Raw genomic sequence first — 27,693 nt, 5'->3', positions numbered from 1 at the left:
GCATTGATTCAAAAAGGGCCATTCAACCTGCATATTGCTTACAAATCTCATTCAACAAGTACTAGAGGGCTTAACAAGAAAATGCTACCAGAGAGAACCATAATAATAGCAGTAGACATGAAAAAGGCTTTTGACACAGTTGCTAGACACTTCCTGTTAAACAAGATAATAGAAGCTAATTTACTTATTGCTTAAAGAAATGAATAACCAACCTGGTCAGCAGAGAGTGTAGTGTTGCAAAACAAATATCTATCAGGGAACAAAAATTACACAGTGGAGTCCCCAGGGAGCAATAATATCACCAATGCTATTTGATTTATTCCCATGTGGCCTCACCATACCAAACCCAGAGCATAACATCAAAGATCTCATGTATTGAGAAAAGAATTATTACTCAGCACAGCAACTAAAAAATAGCTGCCAGAAGCACACAAATACACTAGGATCTTGCAGTTTGACAGGGTTAGGGTGGTTTTCAAGGCATTGAAACACGAATATTCATTTCCTTTCTTCACCTAACCTTGTGGTGGGGAAAAGAATACTGCCACCAAGTCTTCCCATTTGAGTCATATGAGGCGACAAAAAATGGGACAGGGACATTCCTATAAAAATTAGAGCATAAGAGGGTCTAAGAGTTTTCCAACCCATACCCTAAGGTTTGGGTCTTTTAATGTGTGTGGATGTGGTACAGATGAGAGTAAAAGGGAAGAGATAGGCAGTATGTTTGTGAGAAGAAAGATGGATCTGTTGGCATTGAGTGGAACTAAATTGAGAGGCAGGGGTGAGTGTAGTTGGGAGGTTCTCAGGAGTGAAGAGAGGACGAGGGAGAGAAGGGTGACTATACTAGTAAGTGAAGAGAAAGGTAGGCATGTAGTCAAGTGGAAGGAGGTTTCTTCAAGGTTGATATGGATGAAAGTGAAACTGAGAAGGGAGATGTGGATTTTTGTAAGTGCATATGGGCCTGGTAGTGAGAAGTGTGTAGAGGAAAGGGAGGCTTTTTGGATAGATTTAAATGAGTGCATAGAGGGATTAGGGAGAAATGTCAATGTATTGGTATTGGGAAGTGTGGAGTTTCAGGAAAAATCGTAGTGGTGAGTTGATGGTGGAGATGTGTCTAGAAAGAAAGTTGATGATAGCAAATACAGTGTTTAGGAAGAAAGTCAAGCATAGATACACATGGGAGAGGGTGGTGAATGGAAGAGTAGTAGACAGGGATGACCCATCATCCAGGAGGTGCCAAGATAAGAGGGAAGGAAGGGGGTGGATGGGAATGGGATAAATAGTGATGTTAGTAAGTTTGCGGACGACACTAAAATAGGACGCCTAATTAGGTCAGTAGATGACGCAGAGATTCTGCAGGATGATCTTAATAAATTGTTAACATGGTCGCTGAAATGGCAAATGAACTTCAATATCTCTAAGTGTAGCGTGTTAAACGTAGGGCTACACAACCCCAAAAATAGATACAATTTAGATAACACGTTTTTAGAAAAATCTGAGTGGGAGAGGGACTTGGGTGTTCTGGTGAGTCCGGACCTCAAAACCAGGAAGCAGTGTATTGGCACCAGAAATAAAGCTAACAGAGCATTAGGCTTCATTGCTAGGACGGTAATGAATAGAAGTGCAGAGGTAATTATTAAACTCTATCTAGCGATAGTTAGACCCATCCTTGACTATGCAGTACAGTTTTGGTCTCTGTCCTACAAAAAGAACATCAATTCACTAGAATCAGTACAGAGAAGAATAACCAAAATGATACATGAACTCAGAAATTTGCCTTACGAATAGAGGCTTAGGCACCTAAACTTACACTCTCTGGAAAGACGTAGAGTGTGGGGTGATTTAATAGAAGTGTTCAAGTGGATCAAAGGTTATAACAAGGGTGAAGCAAACAAGGTCATCATAATAAAACAACAGGGCAGGACTTGCAGTAATGGGTATAAACTGGAAAAATTTAGATTTAAGAAGGAAATAGGCAAGAATTGGTTTACTAATTGGGTGGTCAATGAATGGAATAAACTTAGTAACCATGTAGTAAGCCCTGAAACTCTCAGTTGTTTTAAGAAACGATTAGACAACTTTATGGATGGGGATGACAGGTGGTGATGGATACGGAGCTGCCTAGTGTAGGCCTTATGGTCTCTTGCAGTCTCCTTTATTCTTATATTCTTATGTTCTTATGTAATGGAGTATGTTGGGGATGGAATGTGTGGGAGTGGCTTCTATGCCTTTAGTTTTTGGCTATCTGCCTTATAAAGGGGAAAGCCTTTGGTATATGTATGTCACAAATCACCATAATTTACCTTTTACTGCCACACTAGGACAAGCAAAAGAGGGAGGGAGATGATGGGGGATGTGGCAACTGTGTTTGTGGGGGGGGGGGGGCTTAGATGGTGATGGAGGCAGCAAGCTAGGCTTGCAGTGTGATGCTCCAAGGCAATCTGCTTCTTGGGCGATTCCATCCAATTTATATACCTAGGTCAGGTCATGACCCATGCTCTTAATTGGTGCAAGGGTAGTGTCAATGCCTGGGAAGCCAGATGCAATGCATTCTCAGGCTGCTGATCTAACCAGGATGGAATGTATGGAGGTGGTACTGCACATGCATTCCTCAAAGAACCATTGTCTGTCCCAACACAGCCAGCCAAGGTACAGGTGTTCTTGTTCTTCATGGGAGCCAACAGGGCCCTATTATAGGCTGCTAATCTAACCAGGATGGAATGTATGGGATTGCCACTGCATGTGTCTTTCCTCAAAGAACTGCTTGTGTAACTCATGCAGCTGGGTGGTGCAAACAATTCCCTTGGGGCATTGTGGGTTGAGGCATCTTGAGATGGGGCCAGGACTACATATTAACATCCAGTATGTTACCTCTGACTAGAGAAAATGGGCTTGTCACTCCTGTTGGGAAGGGGACCAGTAGAACTGCAGCAATAAATAGTGGTGCTCACTTACATGTTGCTGGCATGGGTTTACTCCCATCTGCTTAAGTTTCAGAGGTCTGAGCAGTAAAAATTTATTTGTTGAGTTGAATGAAATTTATATAGTTAACCTCTTCACTCCGGGGCACATCGCACGTCTGGCAGCATTAGCTGCCCGACGTGCGATGTTGCATCATAATAATCGCATTATAAAAAATAAAGTCACTGCTCAATCGTCCGTTCTCTTTCACCCGTGTGTTTTGATAACCATAGAAAACTGATGAAGCCAGTTTAGAGAGAATAAAAATTACGTAGGTACGACTACAATAAATATAATCAAGATGGCGACTTTGGCATCAGCGAGTACCCACTTGCTCCTCATGCCGCCTATGTAGGCGGCACCGTATGGAAGTGGTTAACCACTTCCATATGGTGATGCCCACGTAGGCGGCATGAGGAGCAAGTGGGTACGCAATGATGCCGACGTCGGCATCTTGATTATATTGTAGTCGTACCTACGTAACCTCCATTCTCTCTAAACTGGCTTCATCATATTTTCTATGGTTATCAAAATTCACGGATGAAAGAGAATGAACGATTGAGCACTGACTTTATTTTTTATAATGCGATTATTATGATGCAACATCGCATGTCGGGCAGCTAATGCTGCCAGACGTGCGATGTGCCCCGGAATGAAGAGGTTAATGTATTTGGATTGAAAGATTTTATTAATCTATTAATACAAAACTTTTCATTCCAACAGTTATCTGAAGAGTTTAATGTGACAATAACCAGAAGAGTTTTAAAGTACACTATTGTCAAAGATAAACACAGTTGTTTTATGAATGTTGTATTTTTGGAATGAAAAATTTAGCATTTCAGTTGATGTAAAAAATTAAAAGTGCTGTTCCTTAGTAGAATAAAGAGTTTTTAAGTACTAAGGAATACATGATGTTTACATCAATTGCTCTTTCCCTCTTGTAAGGAGAGTGGCCAAGTCAAACCATACCTTGATTCTTCATGGGATCCATATACTAATACTTCTTTCCCCTTATAAAGGAAATAGATAGTCTGTGTTCATTGCAAAGCATAAAAGCAGCTATATTTCTACTCTTGGGCAGGCACGAGGTCGAGGTGTTGGATCCAAAGAAGAGCGTCGCTTATTGGAACTGGATGAAGCAATTGAAGCAGTGGATGCAGCTATAGAATATAAAAATGAAGTCATATGTGGAAGAGCAAAGGAGCTCAAAACAACTGCTAAACTCTTAAGTCAGGTTAGTTTGGAGATGGAAAAAAGAGAAGGGAGGATGACTTATAATTAAAAAAAAAAAAAAAAAATGTAATTGTATGATGCATGTGAAGTAACCCCTCCTGTATCCAAATTAGTTGGGCCAAGTAGTGTTTGGATATGGACTAATTTTAATTTTTGATGGGGTTACCGAATTAATGAAGCAGCCTTACTGTGGATGTGCTGTGTCTTGCGACACTGCCTTTGATATATATATGTATGCCTTATTTCATTATAGTATGGGTTACTATTGATTTTCATGTCAGATAAAAACCTATGCAAAATATCAGTTACTTATTAGACAAATTAGACAACAAAACAGTATGTGCTAACACTATACAATATTCTAAGATAAAACTTGATGCGGAGAGATACAAAGACGGGTCACCACGAGCATAGCTCCCGTCCCGTATATCACAATTAGGTAAATACAACTAGGTAAATTATGTAATTGCTTTCAAAATGTTGTAAATAAATTATAACAATTAAAAAAAGGATATAAAGTGTACTATACATATACCAAAGGCTTTTTCCCCCTTACAAGGGAGGTAGCCAAAAAAACAAAGGCATAAAAACCATTCCCACCTATTCCATCCCCCAACATACTCCACTCCCATCCACCACCTTCCTTCCCTCTTATCTTGGCACCTCCTGGATGATGGCATCCCTGCATCTCAACCATTGCCCTGGGTCAGAAGCAGTGTTCCAAGACACAGCTCATCCACAGCAAGGCCTCTTCATTGAATCAGCGTAAAATTTCCAGAATGTATTAGAAATTTTTTAGAATACAGTAGAAATATGTAGAATACTCAAGAATTTTCTAGAATCTAGTTATTTTCTAGAATGATTCAGAATATTCTAAACTAAATACAAAAATATTTTAGAAAGATTGAGAGCATTCTGGAACACATTTGAGAAAGATTAAGAATATTGTATAGTACTCCTTGACAATATAAAAGTTAGGGCTTGCAGACCACCAATCAGTTCTGCTTTGTCTGCCTGAGAAGACACATCACAAGAGGTGAAATGGCATCAAGAGGTTGTAATCATTCTCCAGATGCATTCTGCTACATAAGTGGTCAATTCATGAAGACATGAGCAAAGAAGTCCTCTGTGACAGTATCTGGAAGAATGTGTGAAGCTTACAAAGCATATTTTGGTTTGCCAGTTAGGGACCAAGACAAGACCTGGACACCTCAATTTGCTTGTGAGCATTGTGAGAGAACACTAGAATATAGCTATTATTTTTTCAAGAGTAAAATCCAATTAAGTATTAAAATAGAAATAAAATAAGTTTAACAGACACCCATAATGACGTTCCTTTACAAAATAGTATAGAGGGGAAAACAGAGCCATGAAATTTGCTATTCCTAGAATATGGTGTGAACCTACTGATCACTCAACTGACTGATTTTTCTGCATGGTGGATCCTCTCAAACACTGATCTGGAAAAAATGCAGCTGCTGTTCTCTATCCAGACATTCAATCTTCCACTGCACCAGTACCACACAGTGCTGATCTTCCTATATCAGCCCCTCCAGAAAGAAGTTAACTATCAGAAGAAAGCAGCAAGTCAGAAGATGAACTAAACAGAGAGGAAGTTGTAGTTGTAGTTGGGAGGAATCCTTACTACCCAAACCAAAGAGACCTCAGTGACCTCATCAGTGATCTTGGTTTGATAAAGTCAAATGGTGAGCTTTTTATTTCAAGGCTGAAGGAATGGGATTTATTTGCTAACATTGTGTGACCAGCCAAAGCATACATCACAAACATTGCTCCAGCTATATTGCAAAGGAGGACAGGCTATCCTATTGCAATGGTGTATCAGGTTTGTCTGATGCTATTGGAATTGCTTGTAATGCAGATGAATGGAGACTCTTCGTTGACAGCTCCTCCAAAAGCCTGAAAGCTATCTATTTGTACATTGCCTTGTGCTCACTTTACCATTCCATTATTTCAACAAACAAATCAGTAATATCCCTGTTAAAATGCATTACTTGACATGACTATGAAATATACAATGACACAGTGGGTAAAAGAAAACACCAGATATAGAAATAATGAAGAACTGTCAAGACTAGATTTGTTCTTTATGTCAGAACCTGAAATTGTGGACAAAATTGAATACAAGACACCAATTGGAAAGAGTGACCACATATTACTTGAACTAGAACTAAAGGAGGAAATGTATATGGAGACAAATGATAAATACAGAAAATAGAGACTGGTATATAGTAAAATGGACTTTGTAAAACTTTAGAAAAAAATTCAAGAATTGAGTTGGGAAAATTCTACAATAAAGAGATGCAAGTGGAAAAAATGGAAGATTCTGATGGAAATCTATAATGAAGGGGTGGATGAATATGTACCAAGACAAAAACAGGAAAAGGAATATGTTAAGTGCTGGTTTAACAAAATCTGTAGCAAGGCAAAAAATAAATAAATTAATAAATAGATAAAAATAAAGTAAATAAAACTTGGAAAACATGGTAAAAGAGAAAAATCCTCGAAAGCGGCAAATATATATCAATGAATTAATGAATATGTAAAAATATGCAGGGAAGAAAAAAGAAATTATGAAAAAGACATAATAGAAAAATATAAGGATCAACCAAAACTATTCAATAGATATGTGAACAGCAAATTGAAAAATAAGCAAGAAATAAACTATGCCAAGGGAACATGGAATACACAGAAGACATAGAAATGGCTTAGGTCATGAGTAAACATTTCAAGTCGGTTTTCACTAGAGGAAATGTGCACTGGGATGAAGGGTGAGAAGTAAGATCTACCCTATCAGGGAAATAATAGCAACACAAGCAGAAATAATGAACCAAATAACAAGCCATGATGGCAGGAAATCACACGGCCCAGATGGAATTGCAAAGTGAATACTAAAGGAGGAAACAAAGAAGGACCAACAACCTACAGACATCAACAACACTCTAATACCACACACAAACACACCGAAAATTCTTGGTGTAACATAGGATACATCCATGTCTTTCAAACAACACATCACAAACATAAAAAACAAATGCACACCCAGACTTAACGCACTTAAGTCAATCACTGGAACAACATTTGGACAAAACAAAGAAACTAATATAACAATATACAAACAATGCATACGCTCAGTGTTGAATTATGCGAGTCCTGCATGGGCTCCTAATCTCAGTGAGACACACCACAACACCCTTCAAATCATACAAAACAAAGCCCTAAAAACAATTACAGGCTGCACAAATACAACACCTACAGACCATTTACACCATGAAACAAAAGTCCTCAAAGTCAAGGACCACCTCGACATGAGAGGCACACAAACACTTGCCGCAGCCACCACAAACACATCACACCCGCTACACTACATAGCAGAACACCCACACACACCAAGAAACATTAAAATAACACCCAAAGACCTTTATCACGCACAGATACTCTCTTCTCTTCCTCCACAACCACCAAATACCAGCCTCCGGAAACATATTCATAATCATATCACTCACCGCTCCATTAACACACTGAAAGATAACACACTGCTGCATGCCAGACCCCCTGATATCCACCCTTCTGAATCCTCTCTCCCACAAAAGGACAGAGTCCACTTGGCCAGACTGCGGTGCGGTCACCACCCAGCACTTCTAAGCTACCAGAAGAGGCTTTATGACCGCGTTGTGAACAGCTGCCCAGGATGTAACACTTCACCCCATACCATACAACACATAATGGAAGACTGCATTATACACAATCATGCACGCAAACAACACAACATACGCTCTATAAAGGATTTGTGGGAAAACCCAGTTTCGGCTATGGCATTCCTTGGGGAGACGGGACTGCTCGGACAGACAGTCTAGGGAATGACAACAACAACAACTGTCTCCACAATAATCAAAGAAGGAGACAGTATAAAGAAAGCTGGTGAAACAGCTTCTACATTAATGGCAAAGATGCTGACAAGGCAGAGGAAATGGAGAGACTCTTAATGCTGTGGTTTGATAACCTGTCTCACTGCAGCAATTCTTTTTCTACCTTCCTTGTGACAATGAAAGCCCTCTTGATTTATAATGATCTACATAAAAAGGGATATGAAGTTAAGGATGGGTCAATTTTGATACCTACTACTGCCACAACCAGTTTGGACATGATGCCAAGAATTGCACACAGCCATGCAATTTTCAATCCCTGTGTTTGCTGACATACATCAAAGCATTTCCATGTGTTTGAACCATTTTCAAACATGACCTTTCTTATCAATGCTGGAGCTGAAGTCAGTTCCCTGCTTGTCAGAGGAAGCCAGCAGTCACTACTGCCAACCTCTTACCTCTATGCAGTAAACCAAACCAAGATACCTATCTTCAGGAGGCAGACACTTCAACTGGAACTCAACCTTCGCTGTTCTTTTGAGTGGACATTCTACATTGCAACAGTTTTGAAACCTATTCTAGGTGCCAATTTTTTTTACACACTTTCATCTACATACATAAATTTACCAGTGGCTTTTTCCCCCTTACAATGGAGGTTGCCAATAAAACAAAGGCATAAAATCCACTCCTACCCATTCCATCCCCACATATCCCACTCCCATTCAACCCCATCCCTCCCTCTAATTTTGGCTCCTGCTGGATGATGGGTCATCCTTGCATCTCATCCTCTGCCCTGGGTCAAAAGCAGTGTACCAAGTCCCCTGCCCATTACCCTCATCTTTACCTCCCACATCACCCAATCCATGCACACATTGAACAGTCATGGTGACATGACACATCCTTGGTGAAGTCCCACCTTTACCTCAAACCAAACACTCTCTAAATCTAAATATGATAATTGGAAATTAAGGCTGTACACTAAGTTAGAACTGTACCTGAATTTGAGACTAGGTATGATCAATTGGAAAGTAGAAGATGGGACCCAGTGAATGTTGCTCCTTTGCCATATAATACAATTAGGTAAATATAGTGGCAGAATCACCCCCCCCCCCACTTCTATTACAGGGGATAAGAGGATGTATTTACCTAATTATAGCGTACAGGGAAGTAGCAATGCTAATTGGGTCCCGTCTCCTATTCTCTGATTTTTTTCTTTATCATGCCTAGCCTCAAATTCATGTACAATTTCAACTTCATCTATATCCTTGATTTTCAATTATTATATTTAGATGTGAACTCATGTATTGTTTGAGCTTGGGCTATATCACTTCCTAAGCTATTCCAAGTGTTCATGCTATTAAATGGAAAACTATTTCTTCATATCCTTTAGACGTGTGGTCTTTCTTAATTTGCTCCCATTATTTCGTAAAGCCCTCCCTTCTTTAATCAGGAGATCTCTTGTGTCAATGCAATCTGTCCATTTTAGTGACTTGAATAATGTGATCATATCACCACCTTGTCTTCAATGTTTCAAAGTTGGTAGACCCAGTACTTTTAGTCTTTCCTCATATGGTTTATCTACCAGGCTGGGAATCAATTTGGTTACTGCCATTTGTATTCTCTCAATTTTGTTTATATCTTTCACTTTGTGTGGGGACCATACTATTGACGCATGTTCCAGTCATGGACAGATCAAGGTTTTGAAATTAACTTACCATTATTGGCTCCATGCAAAAATAGTTCTAGATCTTCTTGCAGTAGCCTACCTCATTTTTCACTCTTTTAATGATTTTTGTGTCATCTGCAGAAATGGTGGCATAGCTTGTTGTTCCTTCTATCATGTCATTGACATAGGAAACATTATTGGTGCTAGCACTGAACCTTGTGGAACTCTGCTCATCACTGTTCTCCATCTTGATATCTTATCCTTTAATACTGTTCTCATGTATCTTCAAAAATCTTTCATTTATTCTAGTAGTTTGCCTCTCCATCCTCCAACATGCTACTATTTTCACATAAGTCAACTGTGAGGTACTTTATCAAAAGCTATCTCACTCCTGAGTAAAACCTTAAAAGGTCTGACAAACAGGACCTTCCACATCTGAAGCCAAACTAAATGTTTGTCAGAATGTTCATCTCTTCAAAATACTTGATCCATCGATCTTTCACAATCTTTTCACATAATTTCACTATTGTGCTGGTGAGTGATATCAACCTATAATTTAGTGGTGTCTCCTTATTTCCAACTTTGTGCATTGGCACCACATTTGCCCTATTCCAATCAAGCAGCACAATACTTTTAATGAATATGTAATAAGACTGAACCTTGTCCACTAGCTGTTCCCTACATTCTTTAAGTATCCAGTTCGAAATTCCATCAGGTTATGTAGCTTTTGTTATGTTCCATGATCCCAAAATTTACCACTTCCCTTCTACATCTATATCTTCTATTTTTTAATACTGCCCTCACTTTTCTCCTAAAAAAAGTGCTCTCTTTTGTGAAGACCATTGGAAACTTTTATTCATTATTTCTCCTTGAGCTGAGGCTTCTTCAAAGACCTCAACACTGAATATGAGCTTGGTGATTACTTCCCTGTGTTTTAATTTACCATTTATAAACCTGTAAAACAGTTTTAGTTATCTTTGCACTTATCTACTTTACCCCTCTCAATATTGCTTTTTTCCTTCCTGCAAATTCTTGTAAGATCATTCCTAACTTGTTTGTAAGCATCTTTTGTTTTATAGTTTCTTCTCTTCCTCCATTTTCCCCACACCACATCTCTGGTTTGAGAAGTAGTAAAGGACATTTCCAAAGGAGCATCATGGAGGAGGGAGAGTTGTATAAAAAGTAGCATTATTCCTCTATGAATGGAGATTTTACTCCAGTATAGAGTAGACAAATAATGTGTGGCTCAAGTCCATAGGGGTACCTTAAAACAGTCCATAAAGCATTGGCTGCATGGTGCCATGGAAACATTACTTATGATAGCAAGTAGTCAGTTCCCTAGTATGGGGAAAATATAGATTTATATTTATCTTTTTTTCTCTGTAAAGTGCCATTTCTCTGGCACATTCCTCTCCATTGGACACTCATTAAACAACCTCATTAGCCAATCCACTATAACAGTTCCTTTTTTTTGGCTCAAAGCAGTCCCTAAAATATTGGCTGCATGCTCCCATGCATTTACTACTTCATGATAGCATGCAGTTTACACTAATACTTGTGTTATTCAATCTCTTTATTCAGAAAATAACAGCAAAGCATTCATACAGATGCCCTGATGATTATAATCCAGTATAGCAATGACAAATTAACACCTAACTTCCAAGATTGCTGATATGCCCATTTGATGTTTATGTAATGCATATGTTTATTACTTAATATGTTATTTGTTATAGTTTTGAGAACTCCAAATATAATTTTCATTTTTATGAACTTGCAGGACAATTTGATGGAAAGGCTTATGAATTTAACTGCTGAGGAAATACGTTCTTTGCTGGTGAAATACTTCAACAAAGTCATCGATATACGATTGGAGTTTAGAAAGCAGGAAATCTCTTTCAGTGATATCGAGGTATTTTTCTCTTTAAAAGTTGAAAATTAGACTTAATTGAATATCTTGTTCTTTATAAGATAATGAAAAATGTGTACCCTGTAATAGGTTATTCACTGTATTAAGTTATGCATCATCAATGATTTTGGCCAATAGGCCAAAGTCACACAAAATCCTTTTGCACCTTGAAGATTTATACTCATAGAGACATACTGAGTCACTTTATTTATTTATTTTTTTTTTTCTTAAAGATAATGGCAGTGTATAGATGATACTGTGATTCAAGGAAGGGAGGGAGTAGGGGATGGGGTTAGGGAGTGGTTACATGTGAATGATATTTTGATGCAGCCCAAAGGGATTTCTCACCATCTTCTCTTTTTTCTACATGAGGGGATGGAGATGGGAGGTCACCAATTAAATGGGAGGAAAGGGTGGGATATGGGAGTGGTTGCATGCCTTTTGACTTGTCTACCTCCCTTGGTATATGGGGAGGTAGATGTCTCTTTTAAGCTACCTCTCATATAACTCGCCTATCCATAGGAGTTAATTAGTTAATTCCTTAAACATGGGAAAGACTGGAGTTGGAATTTAAGAATACCACCCATGTATTCCCTGCATGCTGAAGGCTAACATCCTCATATCCTGAAAATTGAATTGAATACATTTTTAATACTTTATGAGGTGGCACCCTGACACTTTCAAGAAGTACCAGAGACCCTAAGGGTGGAACTTTGGCCACCAAGCAGAACTTTGCCAGTGCCAACTGAGACACCAGAACAGGTTCAAAAATTCACTCTTAGTGACTCTTCCACATCCCTCCATTCTATCTTTATTGATATATTTTTTCATGGAAAGAGATTTGTACTCTGGCACTGGCCCTCCCACACATACACATGCTCATTCTAGCTGGCAACAGTAAAACTAACCCAGGGAACTACACATGACCAATTTGCACAAATGCATAAATTACTCACACCAATCTAATGCCACACATGCAATTTCTGGGTCCATTTTACATATACTAGACTCACAAACATTAAGTAGTACAAATTGAATTGGACTTATAGCCAACACACACAGAAAATCTAGTAATTATGGGTGATTTTAACTCTAAAGAAATATGTCGGGAGGCGATGACAGTAAAGGGTGGAGAGGACTTTTGGGGAAACATACTTGACATGACCATTGAATACACAATGACTCAATGGGTAAAAGAAAATACCAGACATAGAAATAATGAAGAACTATTGAGACTAGATTTGACATTTACATCAGAGCCTGAAATTGTGGTTAAAATTGAAGAGCGGGAAGAGTGATCACATACTACTTGAGCTCAAACTAAAAGAGGAAATATATATGGGGAGAAGCAAGAAACACAGAAAAGAAAGATTGATGTATAACAAAACGGACTTTGGGAAACATAGAAAGTTCTTTCAAAAGTGAGTTGGGAAAAATTCTATAAGAAGCATAGGTGGAAGAGAAATTAATGATTTTGAAGGAGTGGATAAATATATACAAAAACAAAATCAAGAAAAGGTGTACATTAAGTGCTGGTATAACAAAAAGTGTAGTAAGGCAAAAGATAGAAGAGATGAAGCTTGGAAAGTGGCAAATATATATCAACCTGAGAAATAAATATGTAAAAATATATAGGGAAGAAAAAAGAAACTATGAAAAAGACATAGACAAATGTAAAGATCAACCTAAATTATTCTATAGATATGTGAATGGTAAACTAAAAAATAAACAGGAAATAAAACCATGTAAAGGGAACATGGAATAAATAGAGGATATAGAAATGGCTGAAATTATGAACAAACATTTTGAATCTGTGTTTACTGAAGAAAACACACACATTTGGGATGAAGGAAGTGGAGAAAGATCCCCTCCCCCCCCCCAACGAGAGAAATAACTGTGACACAGAAAGAAATAAGGAATCAAATAATGAGCCTTGATGTCAGAAAATCACACAGCCCAGACAGAATTGCAAACTGGATACTAAAAGAATGTTTACATGAACCAACAGATAGAATATATAATAGATTGCTCACTCAAAGAAGGAAAGGTACTGGAAGACTGGAAAAATGCCAATATACCAATATATAAAGGGGGAACAAGGAAGACCCAACTATATACCAGTCTATAAGTAAAATAGCAAAAATTTGTGAGAAAATGATCAAAAATAGATGGACAAAACATCTGGAGGCGAACAATATACTAAATCTGAGACAATTTGGATTTTGACAGGAAAGAGCATGTGACAAAAATTTGATCTATTTCTATTCATGGTTAATAGATATAATACAAAAAAGGGATGGGTAGGCAGACTGTGCTTTCCTGGACTTACAAAAGGCATTTATTAAAGTGCCACACAAAAAATTAAGATATCTTGAAATGACAGGAGGCATACAAGGAAAACTATTGAAATGTATGGAAGATTTCTTGCATAGAAGAGAAATGAGAGTGGTACTCAGAGGTAAAAATTCCACTTGAGAAGAAATGATTGGTGGTGTCCCACAGGGATCAGCACCGGCTCCAATAATGTTTGCTATATATGTAAATGACATGAATGAAGGTGTAGAATGTTACACATACATGAACTTTGCAGATGATGCAAAACTACTAAAGAAAGCACAGAAAAAGATTGTGAATTGCTACAGAGAGATATGAACAAACCTTGGGAATGGAGTCAGAAGTAGGAATTGAACTTCAACATTAAGAAATGTAGTATAATGGAATTTGGAAAAAATGAAAAAAATAATATCAGGACAACATAAAATCAATGCAAAGGAAATAAAGAAAGTTGGTTCCAAAAAGGACTTAGGAGTAATCACCACCAAAGACATGTCCCCAGATAAACAGATAGATAAAATAGTTGGAGAAACCTACAAATTCTTAATTACATGGATGAAGAAATGGTCTTATCAGTGTGATTGATAAGACCAAGACTGGAGTATGCAGCGACACTATGGACACCCAGTACTAAAAAAAAAATATAAGGAAAATAGATTCCAACGAGCAATGACAAAGATGGCCCCAACACTTTCAAAACTGACATATGAGCAATGGTTGTCTAAACTGGAATTACCAACCCTGAAACAAAGAAGAGAAAGAGGTGATCTGTTGGCCATTTACAGAATTATGAAAGGCATGGAAGTCCTTGATAGAGAAGACTTATTAAATTGGGATAGAAGAAAAACAAAGGGACATGAAAAGAAACTCAAAAAGGACAGTTATAGAAGAGATTTAAAAAAAAAAAAAAAAAGCTTTCCACACAGAGTGGTAGATGTCTGGAATAAATTGGATGAAATGATAGTGTGTGCAAAAATCATACATGAATTTAAGAACAAACTAAATGTTGCAAGATACAAAGATGGGTCACCATGAGCATAGCTCCCTATCCCGTAGGATACAACTAGGTAAATACAACAAGGTAAATGCACCCAAAAATACCTAAACATGAAACAAACTTTAAACATATTACAAATAAATAATGACAGCATCACGGATAAACAAGGCACAACAGTTCCTATACAGATTATATATCAATGAGTCAATTATGGTTTCTGTAGCAGAGGACTTATGGCCTTTAGGTAACTAGCAACAACCTTCAGGTGGGACCATAAATCACTCTGGGAAGATAATGAGTGTATTGTGATGCATCATACTTCATCAGGCAACCTGATGTGCATGTGAATATTTGACTCGTATTGAAGAAGTTAATATTCGTGCAATCCCTGATAAAAAAGAATGCATCTTATGGCCACCCTGCATCAACCTCTACAATTATTTCTCTTATCAATATTTCACTTTATCATGTATTCATCCCCTTTGTCCTTTTTTTAGCATTCTGAACACAATAATTGTATATTGAGATGTGGACCCTGTTGGACTTTCAATTTAGTAGACAAAAAAGTGTCTCCAGTAGTAACAGTGAAATTCTGGATGAATTCCGTAAAATTAAATTTTGTCCGATAGGTGTCCGGTAGTAACAGTCAAATACTGGACAAAGTCCGTAAAATGAAAATTTGTCCAATAGGTGTCCGGTAGTAATGGTCAAATAGTACCTGTACTGTACATATGTAACTAGCAGCAACTAGATTTAAGGTAAGAAATGGTTCAATTTCTTCTTTATATGTAAGTTTACATCATTATACATATGTACTGTAGCTTTTTATTACATATCTAATATAATATGTATGTGCACGCCGAAACCTAACGGACAGTTTTCTACATAATGGACTTATGTCCGGTATCTAGTATTGGTAACGGACGGACCCAATTTTCAAATAACAGACTTTTGCAAATAATGGACAAGGGTCTGCACACATTTGTCTGTTAAATCGAGGGTTAAGTGTAGCAGTTTTTCCATTTAAAACAACTCTATTTTCGATCTTAACCCCATCCCCACCATATGCGTCTAGTATGGTTGTGATAAGCCTGTGATTCTCTACACCACGCCCCCACCCACCGCTAAGTGCAAGGGCAAACTAGGAGCTGGGTATACATATTAACCCAATAGTCCCAGGGGTCATAAGAGAGTATATGCATCCACCACCTTGACACTAGGGGGATGACAATCGTGGACCATGCAGTGGCGGCCCAGTTGGTAGTTGCATGACTCAGGGCATTCCTGACCCACAGATTAAAGTCAATCAGCCCAGTCAATTTGTCTCTCTTAGCCAAAAGGGGCCACCTGTCCTGGCCTGAATAGAAAACCAAAGAAGCATGTTGTTAGTCCCAAGGGAACACCTGAGTGTGACCACAATAAACCACCAAGCTGTCAACTAGAGTTCCATAGGATGCCAAATAAGATGAAAATTCTCAATAGTGCAAGGAAAGCAAGAGGCCTGGGTTGTATTGAGTAGGAGGGGAAGCACTTCTGGTCCCCCAAAAAGATCTCTGTGCAGTGTTAAATGTGTTTATTGAGAGAAAATGCAAGGGAACCAAGGTGGATCAAGAGAAAACGACGACAAGTTTGAGTCGAATGTCAACACAGATGCAGAGCCCTCTGGAGGCACTATACCAAAACTAAATGTAAATAGAGGCTTTGAAACCCCAAGAGGGCTCCATAGGTTGTACAATAATGACCCTTTTTCTGGTTTTGGCAAGTATAAGAGAAAAAATTTGAGTCAAATCATAGACATAGAAAGGGAGACGAGTTTTAATAGAAACTTGTGGGAGAAAAAATTCATGGAATTAAGGAAAGAGATTGTAAATTTAAGGAAAGACTTTCATAGTAAATAGAGAGGTATGTGAACTAAAGAAAAAGAATTCCAAAATAAATAATGAGCTAAGTGGATTAAAAAAGAACTAATTGAGGTTAAATGTGAAAATGAAAAGATGAAAACAATGATACCACCAGTGGTGAGATTTAAAAAAAAATAAAAAGAGGTAAATCACAAAATACAGGCAATGTCTGAAAGAATTGATGAAAACTTAGGCGAGGAAAACTTGCAGAAGATTAGGAAATGGAATGAAAACAGAGAAAATGAATAGACAGCTTCTGAAGAAACAGTACAACAAATGCAGGAAAATGCAAAGGACAATTATTCAAGTAATCCTAGAAAAAACAAATTGGGTCAGAGATACAGTCAATAGAAAAAAGTGTGTTGTAGTATATGGATTAATAGAAAAAAAAATTCTGGTTAAGTACTTGAGAGAAGAAGCCGAAAAAAATAAAAACAATTCTAAAAGAAGCACAAGATGATGATCAAATAGAAAAAGAAATAGAAGTATATAGAGTGGGACAATATTCTAAAGAAAGAAATTTACCTCAAAAGATAAAACTTAAGATCACAAATTGTAGTAGAAGGCATACTAGCAAAACCAATATATGGATAAAAAGATAAATGAATGTTGAGAAAAGAGAGAGAAGATACTAAGAGGTGAAGCTAAAGAAAAGAATGCAAAGAGAATGGAAACCAAAAGCAAGGAGTTCTATTGGAGAAAGACATGAGGCTGAGAAAATGGTACACCAAGGTAAGTGAAACAAAAGGAAAAAAAAATGAGATGGAGAAGGAAAAAAATTAAAAGTGGCCTATACTAACATAGATTAATCTCAGGATTGAGTGAAGTAAATGATTACCTGTGAGAAGAAAAACCAGACATAATGGGAATTGTGGAGACAAAATTAAAGGGTCCACTACCACTAAATATTGGTGGACATGGGTTATATAATTATTGGATTAAAAACAGAAATGAGAAACAAGGTGGAGGAATCATGTATTTGGCCAAAAAACTTAAATGTGATAAAGGTTACAGAAGGTAAAAACATTGTGGAAATGATCATGATAAAACTTGAAGACAGCAACATGAAAAGTAGAAAGCTTGTGGTGATTTATGGGCCCCCAAAAATGGGCTCTTGGAAAGAGGACAAGCATTCAAAAATGTTAGAAGATACAAGGCATTCATTAAATGAGATGCTGAAGGATGGAGATAACCTGGTACCTATGGGAGATTTTAACTTCAAGGAAATCTGTTGGGAAGAGATGACAGTGAAAGACAGAGAAGATCTATTGGGAAATGTATTACTTGATTATAGAACATACAGTGACACAATGGGTAAAAGAAAATACCAGATATAGAAGTAATGAAGAACTGTGGAGACTGGATTTAATATTTACAACAGAACCTGAAATTATGGACAAAATTGAATACAAGACACCTTTTGGAGTTACCACATGCTAATAGATGTTGAACTAAAGGAAGAAATATATATAGAGAGAGAAATAAAGAAATACAGAAAAGGAAGACTGATGTACAACAAAACTGACTTTGGGAAACTTAAGAAATTCTTTCAAAATACTAATTGAGAAAAAATTCTACAATGAAGAGGCATAAGTGGAAGAAAATGGATGATGTTGAAGGAAATTTATAATGAAGGAGTATAAATATGCACCAAGATAGAAACAGGAAAAGGTGTATTATAATTGTTCAACAGAAGATGCAGTGAGGCAAAAGATAGAAGAGATAAAGCATGGAAAAGATGGAAAAAGAATTAAAAAAACCGGGAAAGTGGCAAATATAAATCAACCATAGAAATGAATATGTAAAAGTGTGGAGGAAAAAGAAACTACAAAAAAGACATTATAGAAAAATGTAAAAATCAACCCAAACTATTCTATAGATATGTGAGTAGTAAACTTAGAAATAAACATGAAATGGTGAAACTACACCATAGAAATATAGAATATACAGAAGATTTAGAAATGACTGAAGTCATGAACAATCACTTCAAGTCAGTTATCACAAGAGAAAAAGTACAGCATTGGGATGAAGGAAATGAAGTACAATCCTCCCATGAGGGAAATAACAAAAACACAAAAAGAAATAATGGATCAATTAACAAACCTTGATGTCAGGAAGTCACACAGCCCAGATGGAATTGCAAATTGGATACTTAAAGAATGTAAAGAAGAATTATTGGACAAAATATATAACATAATAAGGTGATCACTCAAAGGAAAAATACCAAAGGACTGGAAAATGCCAATATATAAAGGAGGAAATAAAGAAGCACCAACAAATTATGTACTGGTCTTCCTTACAAGCACTATAGCCAAAAGAAAACAATATAATAAATTCAATAGAATTTGGATTCAGACAGGGAAGATCATGTACCACAAACTTAATCTGTTTCTACTCAAGACTAATAGATATAATAGAAGAAAGGGATGAATGGGCTGATTGTGCTTTCCTAGACTTACAAAAAGCCTTGGACAAAGTACCACACAAAAATTATTATAAAAAAGTGGAAAACATGGAATATAAAGTGAACTACTAAACTGGATGGAGGATTTCTTACATGGCAGAAAAATGAGAGTAGTGCTTCGAGAAAAGAGTTCATCTTGGGAGGAAGCGATTAGTGTAGTTCCACAGGGGTTGGTATTGGCTCCAATAATGTTCACAATTTATGTGAATGACATGGATGAAGATGTGGAATGTTACATGAGCTTCTTTGCAGATGATGCTAAATTGCTAAGGAAAGTGAATACTGAAAAGGATTGTGAATCACTACAGAGACCTAAACAAGGATTGGAAATGGAGTCAGAAGTGGGAAGTAGACTTCAGCATTAAGAAATGTAGCATAATGGAGTTTGGGAAAAGCAAAAAAAAAGTATTTCAATATAAAATTGGAACAAAGGAAGTAAAGAAAGTGGATCTGAAGAAGACCTGGGAGTAATTATCCCAAATGACATGTTCCCTGATAAACAGATCATCATTTTCATTCTGTTAATCTTATTGTTCACAGAAACAGTATGAAGAGCAATCAAAGTACATCCATGACCTCAAGGCTGCCTACCAGCAAGCCAGCTTAGAGATGGAGAGAAGGATAACATCTCAGCAGCGTGAGTACCAGCAGAAGATAGGGACGCTGTTACATCAATTTAATGATGATTCTTCAGGTAAGATTCTTTTCTTTTCCTCCAAGTGCTTATAGTTTGAAGTTTGATGTGTTTGGAATATAAAATTATCCTCATGACCATTAAAATATTTCCCATGCTTAAATTTTTTTTTTTTTTACTTGAGTCTCATTTATCATCATTATCATGTTCATTACACCACCCAGCATTAGACTCTACTCCCATCCTCCCCAGCCCATTAGTTGGTACCCTGAAAGTGAGGTGGCTAGGTATGGGAGAGGTAGCCTCACCCCTTTCATGCCTTCCTGCTTGAACTATGTCAAAATTGTTTATCATATTTGTTGGAGAAGGAAGGGGTGACATCTTTGTCTAGTTTGGTCATCTATACTTTTTTTTTCTGGAATAGTGGGTTTGAAACTTGTATTAGAGATGATGATATTGCATTGCTGTGTTGGTGATGGTCTCTTTCCTTGGATTGCTCCAACTTCTTGAGTGGTGGGGTAGGCTAAATTTGATTTTTTAATGGGTTTCATGATTCTCCACTTTTTTCTCTCCTATTGTATGTTTGTTTTTCCCAGTTCCTCTTCTTTATTATGTTTTTTTAATGTTTTGTTTAATTGTTGTGGCTGTTTTTTATCTTAATCTGTTAGATTTTGTTTACTTTGTAATATATTAATCTTGTTTTGAGGATGACTAAAAATCAATGATGTGTACCTGCATGTGATGATCCTGCAAGGTGGACAGCAAAGCTACCCATTTTTTAAGACCTGTCAACCCCCTCATCTCCATTGGGAGGTGGAGCCCAGAAAGGCTGACAGTCTGGAACAGGCCCAAGATATATATATCAACTTCTGGTGTATTTTTTACACTTTTTTAAGGATGAAGAACTAACACCTGACTACTGGTCTCCTCTCCCCATGAGTTTAGCAAGTGATATAGAAAAAATCCCACAATAATAAAACACAGATTGATTTGTGGGAGGTTCTGAGGATTGTTGCCAGCCACTGTAGGGCTGCAGGTTTTCCACATAGTGAGACTTGAGGTAATGATTGATCAATTAAAGATGGTTATTGTTTATGTTTAGTTGTAGCAGTATTTTTTCTGTGGCTTCTTGGAATATATACTGTATATGGGAGCTGGTCTTTGTTGAAGGTCTCTGTATTATTCTCTATTTCTTCTGTACATTCCTGTCAATTTGCATTTTCTTAATTTATGTATATTCTCTCCCGTGTAGGTTGTACTTTTCCTTGTTTGTATGGTGATCTTTATTGGGAAGTGGTCTGCAGGGGGGTCTTGTATCATTCCATGTTGTTTATGTTTGGAGGGGAGATGAGCACATTGTTATGTCAGGGCAAGTTTTTTGTTGGTTATGTTGGTGAGGAGATTGCCAAGTGGGGTGAATTTAATATTTATAAATTTAGGAGTTGTTCTAGGATTATGTGTAGCTCTTTTTTGTGTGTTTAGCCAAATTGGGTGATGTGTATTCAGATCACCTGCTAGTATGTGGTAGGTAGGTGAAAGAATACTGCTACTTAAGAACATAAGAACATAAGAAATAAAGGAGACTGCAAAAGACCATAAGGCCTACACTAGGCAGCTCTGTATCCATCACCACCTGTCATCCCCATCCATAAAGTTGTCTAATCGTTTTTTAAAACAACTGATAGTTTCAGCGCTTACTACATGGTTACTAAGTTTATTCCATTCATCGACCACCCTATTAGTAAACCAATTCTTGCCTATTTCCTTCTTAAATCTAAATTTGTCCAGTTTGTACCCATTACTGCGAGTCCTGCCCTGTTGTTTTATTATGATGACCTTGTTTGCATCACCCTTGTTATAGCCTTTGATCCACTTGAACACTTCTATTAGATCACCCCGCACTCTGCATCTTTCCAGAGAGTGTAAGTTTAGGTGCCTAAGCCTCTCTTCGTAAGGCAAATTTCCGAGTCCTTGTATCATTTTGGTCATTCTTCTCTGTACTGATTCTAATGAATTTACGTCCATTCTGTAGGACGGAGACCAAAACTGTACCGCATAGTCAAGGATGGGTCTAACTATCGCTAGGTAGAGTTTAATAATTACCTCTGCACTTCTATTCGTTACCGTCCTAGCAATGAAGCCTAATGCTCTGTTAGCTTTATTTCTGGCGCTAATACACTGCTTCCTGGTTTTAAGGTCCGGACTCACCAGAACTCCCAAGTCCCTCTCGCACTCAGATTTTTCTAAAAACGTGTTATCTAAGTTGTATCTATTTTCGGGGTTGTGTAGCCCTACGTTTAACACGCTACACTTAGAGATATTGAAGTTCATTTGCCACTTCACCGACCATGTTAACAGCTTATTAAGGTCATCCTGCAGAATCTGGGCGTCGTCTCCTGACCTAATTAGGCGTCCTATTTTAGTGTCGTCCGCAAACTTACTAACATCACTATTTAACCCTTCGTCCAAGTCGTTTATATACATAATGAACAACAAGGGACCCAAAACCGAGCCCTGGGGAACCCCGCTAGTAACATTGCCCCACCTAGATTTTATTCCATTTATGGTAACCCGTTGCTTTCTGTTACTAATCCAAGCTCTAATCCATTCTAACACTTTTCCTCCTATGCCATGGGCTTTGATTTTATTTAGTAGTCTCTGGTGTGGCACTTTGTCGAACGCTTTGCTAAAGTCAAGGTAAATAACATCGTAATTTTCATTGTTGTCTGCCGCCTTATATACCTTAGTGTAAAAGGATAGAAGATTAGTCACACATGACTTACCCTTGGAGAAACCATGCTGTGAAACACGAATTAAATTATGCCCTTCAATGTGTTATACATGCATATTGGAAAAGGCAATTAAGTCAGAGTGATAAGAGTAGGGATCCTGCTATCTCTGTATTCATCCCACAAAAAGTCAAGGCATCTGAGGGTCTGGGAGGAGAATTTAATGAGAACCCCAGAGAATTGGATCATTAGATGTGCATAGTTGTGGTAAAGATGAAAGTAAATGGGAAGAGATTGGCAATTTGTGTGTGAGAATGAAGATGGATGTGCTAGCATTAAGTGAATCAAAGTTACAATGGAGGGTTGATTTTAAGTTTGGGACTATGATGGGAAGTGATGAGGGGGCAAGAAGGAAAGAGTGGCTCTATTAGTAAGTGATGAGATAGGAAAGTGCATGGTGGAGTCAAGGGAAGATCTTCAAGGTTAATGTGGGTGAAGGTGAAACTGGGATGGGATGTGTATTTACCTAATCTTAGTATACAGGAAAGGAGCTATGCTCTTTGGATCCCATTTCAACTTAGTCTATAGTCTTGATTTACAATTATCATATTTACATTTGAATTCATGTATTGTTCCAGCTTAGACTACATCACCTTGGCTATTCCAAGTCTTTATGCATCTGTATGGAAAACTGTATTTCTTCACATACTTGAAGCCCTCCTAAATCAAGAGATCTCTACTGTCAATGTAGTCTATCCCCTACAGTAACTTGAATACTGTATTCCTATCACTTCTCTATCTTTGATATTTTGAACTTGTCAGATCCAGTACTTTTACTCTTTCCTCAAATGGTTTATCTGCCAGACTGAAAATCAGTTTAGTTGTTGCCCTATGTATTTTCTCAATCTTGCTTATATCCTTCACTCTGTATGAGAACCACACCATTGACTCATATTCTAGTCATGGACAAATCAGGATTTTTATGAGTTTTTTCATATCTTTACCTAAGTAGTAAAAAACCATTTTAATATTCTACAGCAGTCTGTATGTCTCTCCCTCAGTCCTGCCATTATGTCTGTCAGGTGACAGGTTTTTCTATCAACACCCAATCTTTCTCCTCTTTTGATTTTGTAATGAATTCACTTCCCAATGAATAGTTTGAAGATGATCTTTTGCAACCATTGCCCATTTCCAATACTTTGCATTTGTTAGTATTGAAATAAGATTTTCATTTTTGACTCCATGAAAAAATAGTGTCCACATATTTTTACAATAGCCCACAGTCCTTCTCGTGTTTCACTCTTATGATTTTTGCATCATCTGCAAACATGTTGTTGTTGTCGTTCCCTAGACTGTCTGTCTGAGCAGTCCCATCTCCCCAAGGAATGCTACAGCCGAAACTGGGTTTTCCCACAAATCCTTTATAGAGTGTATGTTGTGTTGTTTGCGTGCATGATTGTGTATAATGCAGTCTTCCATTATGTGTTGTATGGTATGGGGTGAAGTGTTACATCCTGGGCAGCTGTTCACAATGCGGTCATCCAGCCTCTTCTGGTAGCTTAGAAGTGCTGGGTGGTGGCCGCACCTCAGTCTGGCCAAGTGGACTCTGTCCTTTCATGGGAGAGAGGATTCAGAAGGGTGGATATCAGGGGGTCTGGCATGCAGCAGTGTGTTGTCTTTCAGTGTGTTAATGGAGCGGTGAGTGATATGTTTCTGCAAACATGTTGGCATAACTGCTTGTACCTTCCATCATGTCATTGACATAGGCAAGAAACATTATTGGTGCAAGCACTGAACCTTGTGGAACTCCACTCATTACTGCCCTCCATCTTGACATTTTGTACATTACATTGTCCTCATGTATCTTTCCTTCAAGAAAATCTTTCTCATATATGAGTAGTTGCCTCTTAGTCCTCCAGTAAGCTCCAATTTCCATATAAGTTGACTGTGAGGTACTTTATTGAAAGCCTTCTCAAGGTTGAGGTACACACAGTTCATGTGCCTCTTTTTTGCAGCACACAATCTGGAAATGGACTCAAAAGTGGGAGGTGAACTTTAATATCAAGAAGTGTAGCATAATGGAGTTTAGTAAAAGCAAAAACAGAATTTCAAAAAATTACAAAATTTGTGAAAAAAAAAAAAAAAGTGCATTCGGAAAGGGACCTTGGAATGATAATCAGCAATGACATGACACCGGACAGACATATAAACAAAATAGTAGGTGAAACATACAACCTACTAAGGTCAATGAAAGTGGCATTTGAATACTTGGATGAAGAAATGATAAAAAGAACTATTAGTCACATTGATTAGACCAAAACTGGAATATGCAGCAATAGTATGGACACCCAGTACTAAAAAGAATATAAGGAAACTAGAAAGAATACAGAGAGCAACAACAAAGTTGGCACCAGCTCTTTCCAAATTAACATACGAACAAAGATTATCGAAGCTAGAACTACCAACACTAGAGCAAAGAAGAGAAAGAGGTGATCTACTGACTATATATAGAATCATGAAAGGAATGGAAATCCTTGACAGAAAAGATTTACTAAAAAATGACAATGGAAAAACAAGAGGTCATGAAAAGAAACTCAAAAAGGACAACTATAGAAGAGATAGGAAAAAGAATAGCTTCCCACACAGAATGCTGGATATATGGAATAACTTAGATGAAAAAACAGTGTGTGCAAATACTATTCACGATTTTAAGAATAAACTTGATGCTGAGATGCTGAAAGATACAAAGACGGGTCTCCACGAGCATAGCTCCCTTCCCGTATAATACAACTAGGTAAATTCATCAATCACTCTTGAGTAAGGGTTTAAAAGGTTTGACATGTATGACCTCCAGATCTGAAGCCAAACTGACTGTCTGCCAGAATGTTCATCTCTTCAAGGAATTTGGTCCATCAGTCTTTCGCAATTCTTCTACATATACTCACTATTATGCTGGTCAGTGATACTGACCTATGATTTAATGGTGTCTTAAGTTGCTTAAACACAGCAAAGGGAACATGGACTGGGAGTTAAGCATTTATTCCTGATGCTTTATCTACTGATTTTTTCAAAGGAATGAGCAAACTGGATCATCCAGAGTTTATATACATCCTTGGTAGCTCAAGGAGGTATTTGAGCATGGTGCACTGTACTCTGATTGGCCCACTGAGATGCCTGAGACAACCAGTTGTGAAGCACTATGCTCACTGAGGTTTTTGTCCAGGTGAAGCTACCAGCCTTACTATTGATGTTGGGATGGGTAGTGATATATGCAGCTTCTATAGATTTCCTGGTCTTATACCTTTGTATAGTACCTTGGCCTGGTTCCATTGTGGGAAGTGTCCAGATTGGTCCACATGCACCACCATGGCATTGGTAAGCCTATGGTGACAGAGTACAGCCTTATGCTCCCTGATCCTTGTGTTTAGCAACATAATAAGCCTTATTGCATGATGCACATGGGATTTTATACATGACACTGTCCTCCCTCCCCCAACAGGACATTGTACATGGCACTTCCTAACTCAGAAAAGATAGGAGATATTACTAGAATGCTCCAGAGCACAGAGGTAAAAGCAGTGGTAACACTGGGGACAAAGATCGGTGACATAGTAAGAAGCGGAGCCAAGATGAGGGGGAAGGAGGACAGCGTCATGTATTTACCTAGTTGTATTTTACGGGATGAGAGCTATGCTCGTAGTGACCCATTTTCGTATCTCTCTGCATCCAGTTTATTCTTAAAATCATGTATAGTTTTGGCACTCACTGTTTCTCCATTTAGTTTGTTCCAGAAATCAATCACTCTATGTGGGAAGCTATTATTTTTCAGATCTCTTCTGTAACTGTCCTTTTTAGCTTCTTTTCGTATCCTCTTGTTTCTCTTCTGTCCCATTTTAATAGGTCGTCTCTATCAAGAATTTATAACCCTTTCATAATTCTGTAAATGGTCAACAAATCACCTCTTTCTCTTCTCTGTTCCAGTGTTGATAGATGTAATTTCTCCAATCTTTGTTCGTATGTCAAATTTGATAATTTAGGTGCCTTTTTTGTCGCTGCTCTTTGAATTCTTTCTAATTTTCTTATGTTTTTTGTACTAGGTGCCCATAGTGTTGCAGCATACTCTAGTTTAGGTCTTATTAGTACAACCACTATTTTCTTTACCATTTCTTCATCCATGTAGTAGAAGGCCACTTTCATTGATCTTAATAAGTTAAAAGTCTCTCCAACTAATTTATTTACATGTTTATCAGGTGTCAAGTCACTTGAAATAATCACTCCCAGGTCCCTTTCTGAGTCAACTTTTTTGAATTTTTACCAATTTTATAATGACCCGATATTCTATTTTTGCTTTTTCCAAATTCCAATATACTACAGTAAAGGTGGGACTTCATCAGGGATGTGTTATGTTGCCTTGGCTGTTCAATTTATACATGGATGGGGTGGTACAAGAGGTAAATGCAAAGGTTGGGGATTGGAGATGGTTAAAGAAAATGGAAAAAATTGGGATACAAGCCAGTTGTTGTTTGCTGACAACACTGCACTTGTAGCAGGATCAGAGGAAGGATTAAGGAGGCTAGTGACAGAGTTTGGGAGGGTGTGCAAAAGAAGGAATTTGAAGATAAATGTGGGTAAAAGTAAGGTGATGAGATATACAAGGGGAGAAAGTGGCAGCAGACTGGAAGTGAGTATTAAGGGAGAGAGACTTGAGGAAGTGGATAGTTTTAGATACTTGGGTGTGAATGTGACAGGAAAGGGAGGAGTGGAGGTGGAGGTAGAATGTATATTGAGAGAAGTGAGTAATTGGCTTGGGGGATTAAAAAGTGCAATAAGAAATAGACATTTGGGAATGGATGCTAAAAAGAGATTGTATGAAGGAGTGATTGTGCCGATTTAATGAAGCAGCCTTTCTGTGGATGTGCTATGTCTTGCGACACTGCTTCTGACCCAGGGTAGTGGGCGAGGTGCAGAGATGACCCGTCATCCA

The 27,693-nt window shown here is 37.8% G+C and overlaps 1 protein-coding gene across 2 annotated transcripts in view; it reads left to right on the top strand.

The window, feature by feature from the left end:
* cos (kinesin-like protein costa) overlaps positions 1 to 27,693 on the top strand; it is a 148,375-nt gene that overhangs the window by 110,557 nt on the left and 10,125 nt on the right. For both annotated transcript variants that reach the window (XM_076209564.1, XM_076209565.1), the window contains 3 exons: positions 4,043 to 4,195; positions 11,522 to 11,653; positions 19,887 to 20,040. In XM_076209564.1, coding sequence (XP_076065679.1) covers positions 4,043 to 4,195; positions 11,522 to 11,653; positions 19,887 to 20,040 — 439 coding nt within the window. The remainder of the gene's footprint in view (positions 1 to 4,042; positions 4,196 to 11,521; positions 11,654 to 19,886; positions 20,041 to 27,693) is intronic.

This window comes from Oratosquilla oratoria, chromosome 26 (genome assembly GCF_046742065.1).
Source record: "Oratosquilla oratoria isolate Oo_2021 chromosome 26, ASM4674206v1, whole genome shotgun sequence".
NCBI classification, from domain to species: Eukaryota; Metazoa; Arthropoda; class Malacostraca; order Stomatopoda; family Squillidae; genus Oratosquilla; species Oratosquilla oratoria.
Note: the sequence above shows the minus strand (reverse complement) of the source record. Positions and strands in the feature narration are given on the sequence as shown.